This window comes from Calypte anna, chromosome 14 (assembly GCF_003957555.1).
Source record: "Calypte anna isolate BGI_N300 chromosome 14, bCalAnn1_v1.p, whole genome shotgun sequence".
NCBI lineage: Eukaryota > Metazoa > Chordata > Aves > Apodiformes > Trochilidae > Calypte > Calypte anna.
In genome coordinates this window covers 8,582,219-8,599,387 of record NC_044260.1, presented here as the reverse complement: position 1 = coordinate 8,599,387, position 17,169 = coordinate 8,582,219, and the positions used below count along the sequence as shown (strand labels likewise).

The window sequence follows — 17,169 nt, the reverse complement described above, 5'->3', positions numbered from 1 at the left end:
ACTCAGGCATTGGTAATAAGGTGCTGAGCACCTACTGTATTTGGTACTTCTGGTGGAAAAAAGTAGTAGGGCTAAAGGGAGTAGTGTTATTGGGGTTCCCAAGGAGCAATAAAAGCCAGCATCTGACTTGACATAAGGAAAAAAAACAGGAGAGCATGGCAGTCAGTAAGAAGGCTTTCAGCTGAAGGTCATGCCTTATTTTGCCCTAGGAGATACGTTCACTCATAGCTTCTCTCTCCTCTGGCTTCTAAGCTGCTTGTAGCCAGCTTTGGAAGAGTGTTTAGTTGCAAAGAGAACAATTATTCAAATTTTAGTTTAGTCAGGGCAACAAAGCCAAAATTACTCCATTCTGCCCATAAGCAAATATAGTTTGTGTGATTTCTTGATGAAAATTTATTCACCTCTGAGACTAGTTCTATTCTTGGGTTCAAATGCTAACTTGTAGAAAGGGCTGAGTACTGCTAGATCAAACCCCTCTACACACACATCGGGGGACTGGGAATATCTACACTGCCAGAGCCCTCATACTCCAGTAGCTGATGAAAACTCTTGAGTGACCTGACCTGAAAGGTGATTCAGTAGATTACTCACTGCAGAGCTCACTGTTGGGTTTAGTGTCACTTAGAGTAAGCGCCCTTTTTATTTTATGACACCTGAATCCCAGCTCTAGGGTGGGTTTCAATTGAAGCTTTATACACATTACTTAATGAGGGGACCAAGAAAAGATTTAAACAAGAAAACAGGACTTTAACAGATTTTAGAAGCTTTCAGCCAAAAGGCCTATTACACAATCCCTGCTGAGTTCCCTTAGGGGTTACTGGCACCCTTCAGTGTAAAGTAGATTAAAGTACTTAAATGCTAGGTCTTGCTTACTGGTTCACCTAACCTATTGCTGTTGAAGACGGTGTTGTTGAATCCCTTTCAGGGTTATGGCCAGTAAATCATTTTGTCTTAACTTGGAGCTGTTGGGTTGGATGGAGGAAGAAGTGACTTAGTATTCTCTGAAGACTGAATCCAATCAGTTGCCTGGTAAAGGCACCAGTTAAAATCACAGTGTCTTCTAAAGTTTTTTTGAGAATGTTGTTTTTTTTTTTCTTGCAGGAGGTGTTGCCTAATCTTAGCAACGTAAGGGGTGCTGTAGAATTAGGGAAGGTTTTTTCCTCCTTTACTACAAAGTATGGAGTACGATTACGGAGTACAAGTGTGGAGTACGCCGATTACGGGAAAGCTGAAGATCCCTTGTTTAAATTTGTCAACCCATGAGTAAGCCTCTTGGCAAGAGCTGCGAAGCTGCCCGGTACTGGCCGTGTGTCTACAGGAGTGGCGGAGTCACGGCGGAGAGCGTCAGCCGGTTTGTACCTCACAGACTTTGTTTCCCGTCCCTTTTCCTCCCGCCAGTGCCCGGAGGCGCCGGCCCATCTGCCAGGGTGGGCACCGGGAGGCCCAGCTCGGAGGGCAGCAGCCGAGGCTCTGCTGGTGGGTCCGGGTGAGCGGGGCCACCAGGCTCCCGGTGGCCAGCGGGGCCCCGAGCGGGGCTGGGGCTGGCGCACCGCCCTCCAGAGGCAGCGTCGGGGGGGGCCCGCTGGCGGTCTCAGGGGAAGGGGAGGAGGAAAGGGAGGGTGGGGACGGGACCAGCCCTACGGAACGGTGGCAGCACCCGAACAGAGGGCAGGGAGCGCGGGCAGGAGCGGTAAGGGACGCTGGGCTCGCCGGAGCCTGGCTGCTGCCGACGGGCGGGGAGTGGGCTTTGCTCTGCTACCAGGGACCCAGTGCCGACCCTTCCCGGGGCCGCTCCCGGCCCCACGGTCCCCTCAGCAGCCCCCGGGACGCTGAGGGAATCTGGGGCTTGGCGGAGCGGTGCCCCGAGAGGTACGGGCACGGTCCGGGCGGGAGGGTCAGGGGGCAGCCCGGAAAAGGCAGCGGCCCCTGCCCGCCCGTCTGAGGGAGCGGGGGAGCGTCTGAGGCCGGGGGCGAAACTGCGAGCTGAGAGAAGTGAAACCCAACTGTGGCAGGCGGCAGCGGGGTTCGGGCGGGAAGTGTCCTTTTCCTCAGGGAATGTGCTTGGGAGCGGCGCAGCAGCAGTTGACTTCAAAATAACTCAGCCCTGCCTCAGGGAGGGAGTTTGCCGGCCTCGCCGGGACCCGTGCTGAAGCCACTCTCAGAATATTATGAGATAGTTGATTACTTGGTAAAAGTAATACACTTACCGCCTGTAACCTGTTCCTGCCTTGGCTGTGTAAAATTCAGTGTGATGTGAACGGCATTGCTTGTCTTACTAAAATAATAGTGTATCAAAGTGTTTTTTATAATTATTACTGAAGTTTATTATCTCACATGTGTCTGAGAAGTTTACACAACTTTAAAATATTAATTCTCAGCTGGCTGGTAAACTAGGAAGTTAGTTCAGGTAACCAAGATGGTGGCCTAAGCAAATGCCATGTTATGGCTTGCTGCTGTGCACTGCAAAAATACCGAGTGCTCTGATAAACCTGTATATCCTGCCTGATTGTTTAAAAAAAAAAAAAAAAAAATTAGCCTTCAACCTGTGTTTCTTTCCAGGTGCTACTGATCAGCAGCTGTCTTGAACTCTGCTGTGTATGGAGTCCCTATAATTACCTGTAATATTGGAGAGCAATTTGGAATTTTTACTGAAGAGGACTGAGGAATGGTTTAAGGAATTAAACCATATAAAATCTTAGCAAAGGATAGAGTAAGGAAAGGGCAACATGTATTTTTTTGGATGAGGTGGGCTAGGATAGCTGTGCTATTAAGCAATTCTCTTCTGTCCTTTAAAAAAAATATACTAAGCAGAGGTGTGTTATTTATTACCTTCCCTTTTTCTTGTCCCTGGGCTAATCTTCAAGTAGTGCCCAGGACTGCAAGACATGTTTGCACTGGCTGTATGGAGTAGTAGTTCAAATACCTCTTCAAGGGTGATGTTTCAAGCAGAAGGGACTTTAGCAAAATCAAGCTGAAAAGCTAAAGCTGTGATTAGTTCCACAATCCTCGGCATTTTGAAGAGATTGTTCTGCAATATTGATGTCATCTTGTTCTTAATTGGGAATTTCTGTTCTGGTAGATGACTTTAAAGTGACTGATAATCAGTTTGAGTTTTATACCATTCATTGTAGTACTTGGTAAATGTTAACTGTGCTTCAGATTTGAAACCAGAACTTTAAAATAAGAAATGGAAGGCACAGGAGGGGTGGTTGCCATGCTGGAGTTTCTGCCAGGTGCTGTAAAGACCCGAAACCTGTTTGCATCTGCCTTCAAAAAGGGGGAAAAGAAAAAGCATAGCAGTAATTTCTAAGTTGAACCAGCTGTCCAAAACTTACCAGTGGTAAAAATGAGAAATGCAACATGAAAATAAGTATTGAATGTTAAATATGAAGACTAGAAGTGTTAATGCAGAAAGTTTTGGTCATTTTGAAATCTATGAAAAGATTTCTTAAAACTTAAGTAAAGCAAAGGTGAGGATGTACTTTGGTCACATACTATCAGCAGAAATAGCTGTGATTGGGGGCTGTTGATCAGCTCAGCTCTTTAGTTGAGTTACAAGGGGAAACTTTCTAAAGAAAACAAGTCAAGTGGGTTTTAGTAATGTAATTGTGGAATATTTGGCACTACAAATATCATCACTTACCAAGTTAAATCATCTTAGACTGCTGTCTTGTTCCCTCTTCAGTCTGCCAAAGCCATGGTATACAAGAATGGTGTGAAAGTGTAATGCCTTTTCTCAGGGAGGTGATGGGTTACCACAATTACTGCTCCTGTGTACACAGAGCACCTGAAGCCACGTCTGTCTTTCTGTACCAGATCCTGTGTTTGTCCTAGCTACGTGGCTACTGTAAAATCCACAGTAGACTGAGTACATAATTCCCTTTCTAATAAGCCTTTCCACATTTCTGCAAAGTCTACTGGAAAGACAGTGGGACTACTGAAATATATAAACATTAGTGGTGTTTACTGATGTATTACTGTGCCTCCAGTGCAGCAGATAAGTCCTGTGTAACAGAAGTAGACAAACTTGTGACAAGTTCTTTATAGAAATCTGGTGAAAGCTGTGTTGTGTAAGGAAGGAAATTCCAGAGACTTTTTTGCACTCTGGGAAAGGGTTTGTGTCATTGATGGAAAGCTTGTATACTTGATCTGATCCATACTTTATGTTGATGGAGTAACTCAGCCCTAACTGGATATGAAGCCTGAAGTTCTTTGTGTGTTGCCTTTTGTACCTGTGAGTTTTCCTCTAGGTGTAGGTTTAATGAGCACTTTGACTTGAGAGACGTGGTCAGAAGAAGTGTAAAATCAAGGGATGCTACAAGAGGTGCTGCCTGAGGCCTATTTTAAAACTTTGAAGAATGACCGTGGAAATATGTAGAGGAATTAGCTTGGTTGGATAACATTGAGATTACAAATTAACCTTTTTAATGTTGCTTAGAAATAATATGTGTTTTCTTGGAGGTTTGCAGTCTGGGGAAGTGTGTACACAGAGCCTTGTCCTGTAGCTGAAGGTTTAAGGGAGAGATTTTTTGATGGTAAGTGGGGGGGAAAGGTTGAATAAATAGCTTGTAAGAGCAGGAACCAACAACAATTTTGGATTACTTTTTTTCTTTTTGGTATGCGGACGGATGTGTAGGTGGTATATGCAGTAAGGAAAGTAAGTACTGGCTGCAGACTGACTCAGCAGTGGAATTGGCCACATGGCTGCAGAAGGTCTGAGGGTGATTGGCTGCATAACTGAGCTCTGTACATGCTCATCTGGTGCGTGGTATTAGCTGATTATTTCTAGATACAGCTTGGAAGGGAAAAGATAGGCGATTCTGGAGAGCAGCAGTGTTGACCTGGACAGACACAGATATGAGTGGTAAGGAGGCAACATGGACATTTTAAGGCCAGCAGAAATTTACCAGGCAGAAGGCTGCGGTGGTTGAGAAGTTTCAGTAGTAGAAGTATATGACATAAAACATCAGGATATACAGCTGCTTAAAGGAAGCTGGTTATGAGTTAAGGCTAAAAATTATTTGAACTATGATAGACTGGAGTTTCTAGAGAATCTACAAAAATCAAGAAAATCAAGCTTGTCCTAAAATGGTCTGGCATTCCTGTGTTCTCAAGTAGATATATTTACAATATGTCTTGTGAAGTAAAGAAATAAAATAATAAAATTTCAGGTCCAGTAAAAAACTCAGCTACCTTTTTGATATGAAGATAATGATGCAGAATATGCATTCCACTACACGTACAACAGCAATTAGGGTAGAAGGAGTATTTAATAGCCATACAATTCCCATTGTTGCAGCCAGGCTCTGTATTCAGGATGAATTAGTGCTTCTCTGACCTGAGCTAATCTGGCAGCGTTAGAGACAGCCTAGCAATTGAAGCAGTTTTCTGGAGAATTGTCCTCAGTGAAGACATCATCAAAGCTGTTAATTTGTTTTGTTTCAACCATGACTGATGCCTTGTGTATCCATTTTTTCATAACTTAGTATTTAGTCTTTAGTGTATAGATAAAAAAAGAACTTGACTTTTCTGATCCTTTACTAGTGCAGTAACCTAACTTCTGTTTTCTGGGTTATTAATAGAGTAATTTGCATAGGACAAGGAATCTCTGGAGGCCATTTGAATCAGCCACTCCCTTAGGACTTACTTAGGTGTCCAAGGCCCTTTGTATTCTATTGCAGCTTTCTAGTCCAAAGTGTGTTTCCTACTTACGTTTTTGTTACAGAATTATTTACATCTGATTACGGTCCTGATGAGGAAATTCTGCATTATTATCTGGCTTGTTTACTCTACCTTTAGTTTGCTTCTAGTAAAAAACATCCAGCTGTAGCTTCTGTTTCCTTCTAACAAATCTATTCTTTGTCCTTGTGTTTGTTGCCTACAGATTCTGCTGGTGTTTTCCAGTGGGTGTTTTCCTGGACTTAAAAGATCTGATACCACAGTCGTCCGTAGCCAGCAACTTTCTGCTGTGTAACAAATGTACGCCAATACAAGTAAGTCAGACTTCTTTTTAAAATTATTTTTAAACTTAATTTTATCTCCCTTTTCCATTTTCTCTCCCTTTCGCCCTTTTCTATTCTTTTTCTTTTTTCCACTTTCTCTCCCTTTTCCACTTTCTCTCCCTTTTCCACTTTCTCTCCCTTTTCCACTTTCTCTCCCTTTTCCACTTTCTCTCCCTTTCGCCATTTTCTATACTTTTTCCTTTTTCCTTTTTCCTTTTTCCTTTTTCCTTTTTCCTTTTTCCTTTTTCCGTTTTCCTTTTTCCGTTTTCCTTGTTTTCCTTGTTTTCCTTGTTTTCCTTGTTTTCCTTGTTTTCCTTGTTTTCCTTGTTTTCCTTGTTTTCCTTGTTTTCCTTGTTTTCCTTGTTTTCCTTGTTTTTCTTTCCTTTTGGTTTTTTTTTCCTCTTTTTTCTTTTGTCTTCCTTTTTTCTTTCCTTTCATTTTTCTTTTCCTTCCTTTTCCTTTTGTTTTTATAGTATTGTAAGCATGTAGAATCAATATTCCAAATACAAATTGACCTTCCCAGATAGCACTGAGTGAAGACTTGTGTGTATACAAAGGGACTGAACCACAACAACAGAGTGATTCTCAGAGCTGTTTGGTCCATAGGAGGAAAAGAAAAAAAGGACATGCTTGATCATTATTTATGTAATAAGAGATTGTTCAGCAAGGAATTTGGTGGGCAGAGTAGAGGAGGAAGATGGTAGGGAGAGAGAAAGAGGAAGTGTCCACTGAAATCACAATCATTTCATTCCACTTTGGGCATTCTCATAGTCTGTAATGAAATAAGAACTGATGGAGGAAGGTTGCATTACCAGACTCACTGCAGCTTTGGTAAGCAGCAAAATTGGCAGCCTTGGACCTATTTGAGCTTTGAGTTGGATGTACTTAGGGTTTCTCTTTCCTTCAAAAAAAATTTCAAACCACAGCAGATATGAATAACCTTTTTCTAAACATTTGAACTTTACAACAAACCAGGCTCATGTTAGTTAGCGAGCCTGTCATACTGTTTGATTTTACAGCAGAACAAGGAAGGATCTGAAATACTGTTCTTGGAGAGTTGGTAGAAACTGCCATATAGCTTAGTATACTAATACAGATGCCCCATGCCCCTCTTTCACCTTTTTTTAATTTATAAAGGAAGTGAATTTATAATGGTGGTGAAAAAATGTGTGAAAACTACCCTGTGAAAAGGGGAAGTGAAGGAAGCAACAGCAGTAGAAACAAGATTAACTTTTAATACTATCAGAAACTAATAACTGTCAATAAATTTTATGCTGGTAAAGATATATTTTAATCTAATTATCTTCTTACTGTCTGTCTGAATAGAGCCTAATTGTCACTTGCTCTCAATAAATGTATTTTTTATAATCTTTCTCTCTTTTTTGTTTTAGATACAATGTCTGCTCCAAGTGGTGTCCCTGTCCCATCTGCACCACCTTCTTATGAGGAAACAGTAGGAATCAGTGCGAGTTATCCTCACCCCTATCCTGTCCCAGAACCTGGCCAGAAGCTATCTGGGAAAGGAATGAACCCTCCCCCATACATGGGACAGCCTGCACCAGTGAATAACCCAGGTAAGCCTGAAAAACTCTAATGTGCCTCATGGTAAAGAGGTGTAGAGTGGGTATGTAGTATGTGGTGTGCAGCTTAAAGATTTGGGGGGGGTTCACAGGTGTTCCTCACCTTCCAAAAAGTGTTTTAGAAGGCAACAAGGTGAATCAATTCTGGTGAATCCTTCAGTGTGCACTGATACCAATAGCATCATTTGGCTGTCTGCATTTTTTTAATGCAGACTTACTCTTAAGACAATGTGTTTCTGCATTATGAAATGCCATGGTGACTTCTCTTTGTCATTGTGCATTTTATTGTTCTGACCCTCAAGCATTTCAGAGTAATAGCTGGTTCTAGCTCAGAGGAAGTTGGTTAACTGTTCTTTTTTCCTTAATTGTTGAGTAAACAATGTATTTCTCTGCTCAGTTACAGTTCAGACAGTGTATGTGCAGCAGCCAGTAGTATTTTATGACCGCCCTGTTCAGATGTGCTGCCCTTCCTGTAACCAGATGATGGTGACACGTCTCTCCTATGACTCAGGAGCTTTGACTTGGCTGTCATGTGGTGGCCTCTGCCTGCTGGGGTAGGTCAATTGCATATTTTTATTTTTATTTTTTTCCCTCGTGACCTATTATAGCTCTAAGGCACAGCAAAATTTACAGCTTTGTTGCTTTCTCATTCTGCCTGAGGTCTGAGCCCTTTATAATTTGCATACCCTACATCTGCATTTAAGTCCTAGAGGACCTTAATGCATCTCTAGAACATGAGAGCAATGGACTCCATAGCTGTGTCTGTTCTTCTTAAAGCTTCTGAGTACCACTTGAGTACCAGTTTTACTGATGATTTTTGCAGGAATTACATTTTGCCTTCTTGTGTATGTAACAAGTGCTAAAACAGATTTGGGTTTTTTTTGTTTGCAGGTGTATAGCTGGCTGCTGCTTAATTCCTTTCTGCATTGATGCCCTGAAGGATGTGGATCACACCTGCCCAAACTGCGGTGCTCTTGTTGGTTCTTACAAACGTTTATAGGCAATGTTTAAACACTGATCATTGCTGAAACTTGGTAGCACCTCTACAAAGCCCTTTCTGAAGCTTCATGGAGACTTCTGGTTGTTTCTGTGCATACTGTCACTGGAAGCCGATCAAAAGTAATCTTGAATGCTAGAGTGCTTCAATAAAAATTTGCTTGAGGTGATTCTGACTTAGGTCTGTATAAAGTGTATGCAACCTTTTATGGGCCACTCAGTGCAGCAGTTGATAGCAACTAATGTTTTTTTTCTGTTTATGCAAAACAGGTTGGTGATATTCTTTAGTTAAACTTGTTTCAGTCATGTTGCACACTGGTGTGCTTGCTTACAATTTCAGCATAGAAGAGAAGAACCTCTGTGGAGACCTGTGCAGTCTCAGGCTTGGTGTTGATGCTTTTACAACAGCACCATTTACAAACTGGCAGGGAGCTGCTTGCCTCTGAGACAGGTACCTCTCTTAGACATAAGAAGAGATTTGTTTAATGAGCACTAAAATTCACTTTAAAACTTTCTTAACTGAAAGAGAACCAAACTTAAAGACTTCTTCCTTCCTGGAGGCTGCTTTACCAAATGAACAACTCAGGTTATTGTGTATCAATGGTACCTGAATTTTTTTGCCAGTTTTAAGTCTAGTCCAATCTCTGCTCTGCAGTAAAGATGTTCATACAGGATTTTTTCAGCATTTTTTGTTTGGTTGGGTTTTTTACTGATGATCCCTAAGTCTGTGAAGTGTTCTTTTCACCACAGTGGAAATGCCAATAGAACCCTGGCTATAGCATTGGAAAACTTCCTTTTACGTTTACATAAATCAACTGATAGATCATAAACCTCAATCTTATCTTAAGGCTTGAATTCTACCTGCAAAACATAGATACAGGACCTGTACTATTAGTTGTTGATCTGTTTGTTAATTACCGTTTCTTCATTAAAAAGGTAACATTTTTGTTAAGGAGTTTCTCTGATGATTATTTAGACTTGTACTCTGGATTTTCTAAATGGAAGAGAAGTTCTGTTTTCTGTTTTCAGAAAGTTAAGCTGGGCATGCTTATTTAAGATCACAAAAAAAAAAAAAGGGAAAGAGGTTTGAAGGTTGAATTATTTTACCATGTCATAAGGAGCAGACTTGATTCAAGTAACATCATAATGCATTTGAATGACACTTGTCTAGAAAAGGCAGACAGGTGTTTAAACAAGGCTATGATGCTAAGATTGTATTAATATCTGTAAAAATAAAAATAAAACACAAAATATAAAAATAAAACACAAAAAATACTGCATTTATTCTTCTTGCCAAATGTGCAAGAAGTGTAAAAGTAAAAGTAAAAGTAAAAGAAGTGTTTGGTGTAAATTAAATTTTCAGAAGTCTTTCAGCACTTGTTTGAAATCTAGTTTTGTGGATCACAGATACAACTTCTAGGCCTTGTGTTAATTAGATTTTGTAAACTCCTACTGCTTATGCATTTGGTAGAGGTTTCTGATCATGTCTCTGTACTGTAAGAACTTACATTGGTAGCTACTAACTGGTAAGAGAATGATGGAGATAAAAAGCTGGTAGTTTTGTAGTCTTCCACTTTGCTGCACTAGGTTATGTGGAGGTTTTTTTGTGTGGTCCTGCACCTACCGTAATGCTTTTCATGTTCTTTAAGGGCCTGGGGAATGCTCTGTTGAATTTTCTGTTCTAATAACACAGACACTCAGATTTTCTGATGATTCTAACACACAAGTCACATGCATTATGGTAAAGCAGTTGTGTCCCCACACTGAATTTCAGAGGAAATGTATTTGTTAGTTTATCATCAGAACAAGACAGGAGGAGGCAGTGAATCGTGCAGTTATTCCAACTTTGATGTTAGCTTGAATGGGGGAGGATTTTTAGTTCCTTCAGTATCTACATCAGTCGGGTCTGAATAATCCTGTGCTACTGAGTAAGTCTTCAAAGTGTTATTTCCTTAGCTCCTCTTTTCTCTACAAAGTGATGGTTGGAAAATATGAGGTGGTGCCACCACAATGCATAATACTGACTGAAAAAATTATGTGGAGTTTTTATTTTGTAGGAACAGTCTATTGCATTTCTTTGGATATTCCTCTCATGGATGGAGAATAGGGCTCATAATGTTGGCAGCTATTTCATCTAATTAAGCATTCTGCAAACCTTTCTGCTGCCTGTTCTATTCTTAAATTTCCTTAAATACAAAGCCTGTGTCTGTACTTTTGTGGATGAAATTATCTACAGAATGCACCAAGTAACTTGCTTTGTTGAACTTATTTTAGACACACAAATGCAGGATATAACTTGCTTTGTGTGACAGTGCTCTGGGTTTGTTGAAGTTAATGTTTGTTTTTTGAACTGATTATATTTAAAATACTCTCCTATTTAAGCTTGTAATCAGAAAATTATAACACTTGGAATGTTTCCAAACACAGGAATGGCTACAATGTTAAAATTAAGTCAGGAAGTGTAAAATCATAGGGTGACATTTTTCAGTCTCACTTGGCCCAAGTCTGATTAAGTGGCATTCCCTATCTAACTTGCAGACCAACGTTTTACATACAAAGCCACATTTGAAAATCTTATTTTCCTGCAAGTCAGTTCCTTTAATTTTATACATATATATATATATATGGATATATATATTTTTTTCAGTTTAAAACTCCTTTGGGTAAAAGTCTGACTCACAATACAGCAACACTGACATGTATGTATGTGGCTACATTTTACGTACCACTGACTGGTAGGGAGAAAATAGATACTGAATGTTATGTTCAGCTATAAAGAATCCCTCTCAACCATGCAAGAATACCTTGCTTCTTAAAAAGTCTGGACCACTGTCTTCTTTTTCTTTTCCTTTCTTTCTGAGATACAGAAAATACAGGAAACAAGATTAATATTTCAAACTATTTTGTTCTAATGTATTGATTTTTGTTATTTTTGTTAAGCAACATTTTGGTAAGTTTGTTAGTAAGCAAGTTGTATTGGGAACGATTGTTAATAGATACAGAACTGGCATGGTGACACTTAGATGCTCATGGTATTTCCACAAATGAGAGGGCATAGGCCATCTGAAATCCTTCAGCCTCACATGACAAGTTTGTGTGAAGCTGTCCTGTACTTCTCACCTTCATTAGTTTTCCAGGAGGAAATTGCTTTCTGTTTCACCTGCACAGTGTTATTTCCATTAGACTTGAATTTTTGACAGGGCTTACACTGTGTTCAAACCTAGTTAATTTGGTTGAGTCTTGAGGAAAAAAAAATTATTTTGTCATTCAAAGAGGATCCAAAATAAAAGATGTTTAAAAAAGCAAGAAGCAACCGATAGCATTACAAAAGGGATTTGTTAAGCAAGAGCAGAGTGGTTTCAAAAAAAGCTGTGATTTATTGAAGTGTTTATGAAAGCAGTGTAACCACAAGTTCTTTTTTGAAAAAATGAGTTGTGATTTGTGTTCTGGTTGATTATTCTCCATAACTGAGCAGCAAAATGTGACTAATGGAGTATACACTGTCATCCTAGAAATAAAAAATTAAGACTACTGTGACAAAGGTGTGAAGTGTTTATAGTTCAAGTGAGTTATATTTGATAGCAAATTAACCTTTGTGTTCCTGTTTTCTTTAAAATACCTTGCAATGTGATACAAATTCATTATCTTTCGGATGATTTTTAATGTATAAACATACACTGGTGTATGATGTGCTGGATCGGAAGCCAGTATAGAAATAAATTCTTAAATGAAGTCTTAAAACTTTTTCAAACCAGGATATAAAAAGGTGCCTGGTGAAACCTGCTGATTCCAAAGGAAGTACTTCTTACCACTTCTAATTGATTTTTCTGTTAGCTTATTTTTTTGTTTCTTCAAGAACCTGAAAACCTAGAGTCTGAACAGGTGGCTGTGTGGTTTGGAGATGCTGAAAGTAGTTGTGTGCCAGTCTAGAATTAACCAAGAATTGAGTAGGATGCTTTTTGAAAGTCCATTGGTGGTTTGATGTTTAGCTTCATGCAGCATCTTAGTTTCTGTAAAAAGAATAAATAAATGAATAAGTAAATAGTTTGAGTAAGCCACAGTGGATTGCTGCACTGATGGGTGCATGACAGACACTGCTCTAGGAGCTAAAGCATTTGAATATGACAGCAGACAGTCACACGTTGGGGTTTTTTTGGGTTTTTTTTTTGGGAGATGTGTGTATGGAGGTAACACAAAGTAGTTGACGTGACCTTTCTTCCTTCATGGTCTCTTGAGGAGCTTTTGGAGGAAGGCAGGCAGGCAAATCCAGCCCCACTCCATCTTGTCTTGGTAACCAGCTGTACGAAGTTACCTGGGGCTCGAGCTTCCTAAGGTGCTCTAGTTCTTCACAAAAAAACGCTAAAGAATGTTTCACTTTGGGATACTCTACAGGTGATGGTGAAGAAGCCGGAGCCTCCCCGCGGCCGGGCCCGGGTTCCTCGCCCTCTCCCGCTCCCTGCCGCTCTCGCGCTGCAGCCATCTCGCCCGCGACACTTCTGGGGGGCGGCAGGGGGCGCTGCTGCGCGCGAGGACGGCGAGCGGCGGGAAGGGCGGGGGTGGCCGTGTCTCCTCAGTCAGGTCTCAGGCGTTCCTCCTTCTCCTCCCGGCTCCACCTTCCCTCTTCCTTCTCACCGCGGCGCTTATCTCGCTGCCGCTGTTGGCGAGTGTCTCGCCTTCCCCGCTGCGACCGGGGGCAGCGGCCGGTGCTGGCAGAGAGGCGCGGAGAGGTTCGGTCCTTTGGGAACGCGGTGAGGTGTGCGGCGACCGCCGTCACGCGCTACCTCAGCCCTGAGGAGGCGGCCGGCCCCTCCATCGCTTGTGTTTCCTCCCTGTAAACGGCCTGAAAAATGTACGTGTCTCACAGTGCTACTCGCTTAGGCGTCTTTTTTGTTTTTTTAGTTCCAGGCTTGTAATGTTCCCGAAGCTGTATTCCGCTCTGTGAGGGTTCCCCCAGCGCTGTTAGGGTGCAGCTTGATTCCTTACAGGCCTCGTTATAGGGTCCAGAACAAGCCAAACATCAAACAGGTGTCGGAACGTGTGGGTGGGAGCGGGCGCTCCTCGTGCCTCCTCCGCGCTGTGCGGGTTGTGCAGGAGCTGCAGGAGCCTCGGTGGCCCCTTCCGCCATCACGGGAAAGCGAGGGGCGACCAGGTGTTCGTGCTTTGAGGTGCGAGTTGGGAGCCGCAGCTAAGAGCGCTTTCCTCCTGGTTTTGCCTGCTAGAGTTAAACGTGAGTTTTTGTAACAATAATATTACTTCAAAAAAACTTCTGAGGTCTTTACAGAAGAGATTACAAATTTGTTAAAGCTCAGATTTTCTTAGTCATAGTAGCGTAGAGTTTTCAGGTGTCCTTACCTTGTTGAGTATTTTCAATTCAATTCATTTCTGCAAACTTCAGTACAGCACCCGTTAAAATGGATTAATACTTTTCTCAGACTTACTGCCGGCGTAGGTCTCCTCTGTGTCTTTAAACTAGTGCGTTTGCAACATATGTGCCTGATTTTCATTAGTGTTTTAAGGTAATGTAGGACAACACCATTTCTCTTTGGGAGGTTCTTTGCCTGTTTAGGGGGTGGTATTTTCATTTAGAAAAATATCTTTTCAGGGGAGGTAGGAAAAAATGCTTAAAAGATGTTTGGCTTGTTTTTCAGTCTTGAGCTGAACTTTTGCACTTCCCAAACCACCCAGTGAAATTACTCAAGTACACAAGATGCTAATGTTATGCTCTGTTCTATCTCAGTTTGGGCTGCAGCTTGAATTTAAGAGTCTACTGCAAAATAGATATTTAATTCCCAAATTTGAAGTTTTAATACAAGGGGCTCGAAGTCTGTGGTATACTGAAAAATGCTATTTGAAATATTTTAAAAACAAACTGGAGTTTTTTTTGTGAATTTCTTTGCTCTTTGGTGTGTGAAATTGTTAAGATTCAAGCAAGCTCAGATTTATAAATTCTTAAGTGTGCTTATACACTTACAATAAGATTTTTTCCTTCTTTTTTATTATTATAATTTCTTCCCTAAGAAATGGGAAGCTGCGAAGCTAAAACTTGAAATAAAAATGCGAATTTGATAATTTTGGAAAGTGTGATTTACAGCTGTAACTGAAAAAGCTGAATAAGGCAATTGGAACAAACCAGAAAATTAGATGCAGTTACTGGGTAATGCAGAATTCTATTTTCTTTCTCTAAGCCAAAACCCAAATCCTTAAGCTTCTCTTTTACAGCAGTCACTTCCATATATGACATACCTCAGGATCATAGCCTGAGTTTGAGTATGAATTTGTCATATGTTGTATAACTTTAAGTTTCTGAAAGAGCTTCTGGTGCCAGCAATAAAATGGCCTTGTTCTTAGAAAGAGTTTGGATTTGAGCAGATGCTTAATTTTTGGGATATCTTAAAATACTCTTAAATACTCTTAAAATTAAGCACCTATTTATGTACTCTGCTGACTCCAGACTTTGATGCCATATGTGATGTTAACATAAAAAAGTGACAAATTTAAAACAGTCAAATTAATCTAAAAAGGAGCTTATATGTGCCTTCCCAATGGATTAAAAATGTCCTTAATAACATGGGTACAGGGCTACAAATGCTCTTCATAAAAATGCTGCTTGTAACTTGTTGCTGTTGGGCTATGGGATTCTTAGGAGAGTCATGGTGAGGTAGAAATTCTCTTTAATTTCAGTGTTGATATAGACACTCTCTTATTGTAAGTTCTTTGCTTTTAAGTTATTATGCAACACCTGAAATATGTTGCAGAATCTTACTATATAAACAGTTAAAAGTCAGGCTAGGGTACAGAATGGGTGATAATGGTCATTCATGTAAAGCATTGTCACAACATAGCAATTTTCCAGTAAATTTATCATGTTTCTATATTTATGCCCAGCTAGTAACTTACCTGCTTTTATCCATATTGCTGATAGTAGACCAAAAGCTGAATGGCTTAAGGATAATGTAGGAGCATGAACTATTCCCAGATGAGCTATTTCTTAAAATTAAAAATAATAATCAATGCAAGACAAGGAGAGTAAAAATGGCTGGCAAACCCAGCAAGTCACAAGAGTTCCACAATGGAATCTCTGAAGTAGTTTCAAAATTAGAATATTCTGAAAAATCAGTGTACACAAAAGAAGGGTTTCTTCAGTTAGCACTGAGAGTCATAGTTGGTCATAGGAAATCTGAGCTTACTGTATGAAATTTGCAGTTTCAGACCTGAGGTGTCCCTGGTTTTGGCATATGGAAGATATGGGATTTTGATAGAGGGACTCAGCTTTCATAATGAGATACCTAATTAGCTCTTCAGACTTGACCTGATCTCTCTTATCTTTGGTAATTGATCCATTGAAAGCACCTGTAAGGTATTGCTTTCCATTGATTAAAATTTGTAAGCATTTTGAACTGAGCGAATGTTACCAGGTGGAGAAAGCAAGTCCAGGCAAGAGACAATAACAACACAAGCTTAGTGGGAGAGAGTGGTATGAGTGTCTGGAATTGTTATATATGATTTGTACTTGTAAATCTGGCTTGAAATCAAAAAGAGCTCAGAGTAAACCAGAGAGGGTCATAGCAGGTTAAGATGTGGCAGCAGGAGGAAGCAAATCTTTGCCTCTCCTCTGCAGCTTCCTTGAGAAGGTCTTGGCTTGCAAGTGTAACTGAGTTTTGACAGTGCTTCTGTGGCATGAGTGATCATCACTACTAGTGTAGTGGCCGTCTACATGGCTGTCGACTGCCAGGGAAGGTGTGTGATGAGGACCCCGGTTCAAGAAGAATGAGTTAGTCCCTCAGGCAAGAGTGGAAGGTTTTTTTGCCATGTTCAGTGAACCCTTGAATACCTGTCTGGTATGATGCAAAAACCTGTTTGCTACCAGAAGGACTGTAGTTTAGTGAGTTTGTGTATTATTTATGCTCATTTTCATCTGTCTTATGTTTGGCACTTTGTTGAAAGGATGAGCTGCCTCCCATGAACTGGCATGCTCTGATTGGAAACACCTTATCTTTAGCGTCTGCTTTCATCCTGTGAACTTTTTGATTGATTCATCATCAGGGAATGATAGCTTGGGTAATTTTAAATTTTATTTATTTATTTTAAACTTACTGAATGGAATTGTTCAGGGCATTTGCTGTGTTGTGATGCTGTATACTTATTTTCCTTGCAGGTTTGTGGAATTTCTAACAAGTTAACATATCTCCTTTGAAAAAGGAAAAAATTAAAAAGGCTGAAAGGCTGTTAGAAATTGGATGTCTATCTATCTCTCCCCCTTAATACACACGTGTACCCTCCCCTCTGCAGGCTACCCTGTCAGAGCCCCTCCTCTGGCTGCAAGAGGGGAGTTGAAATAGTGAGCTCCTGCTTTGTGAAGGAAATTTTCTTTCACTGCCTTGCTCAGAGGTTTCTTTGAGAGGAGAACTGATGTGGTTTTGTTAACTTCTGGGCTGAGAAGGTGATTTGATGGCTATGGGGCTGCACGCCATCATTTTACTCTGTGCTGTTGTGGCAGAAGCTTCAGGGAGTAAGTAGAAGAAACTTCTTTCTCTGCTAAGATTGGTGCAAAATATTTGTTAAGGTTTGTTTTGTCACTATCGAAACTTCTG

The 17,169-nt window shown here is 40.7% G+C and overlaps 1 protein-coding gene across 7 annotated transcripts in view; it reads left to right on the top strand.

Annotated features, from left to right (window-relative positions):
• The window catches only part of LITAF (lipopolysaccharide induced TNF factor), a 32,236-nt gene extending 22,583 nt beyond the window's left edge, over positions 1-9,653 (top strand). The window contains exons 1-5 of one of the 7 annotated variants that reach the window (XM_030460111.1): positions 1,265-1,351; positions 5,885-5,993; positions 7,394-7,576; positions 7,980-8,136; positions 8,474-9,653. In XM_030460111.1, the coding sequence (XP_030315971.1) occupies positions 5,978-5,993; positions 7,394-7,576; positions 7,980-8,136; positions 8,474-8,582 (465 nt within the window). In that variant the 5' untranslated portion in view covers positions 1,265-1,351; positions 5,885-5,977 and the 3' untranslated portion in view covers positions 8,583-9,653. Of the gene's footprint in view, positions 1-1,101; positions 1,352-1,378; positions 1,477-1,620; positions 1,691-1,770; positions 1,870-5,884; positions 5,994-7,393; positions 7,577-7,979; positions 8,137-8,473 lie in introns of those variants that run through there. The other 6 variants (XM_030460114.1, XM_030460115.1, XM_030460110.1 and 3 more) reach the window with 6 other exon arrangements.
• The last annotated feature ends 7,516 nt before the right edge of the window (positions 9,654-17,169 follow it).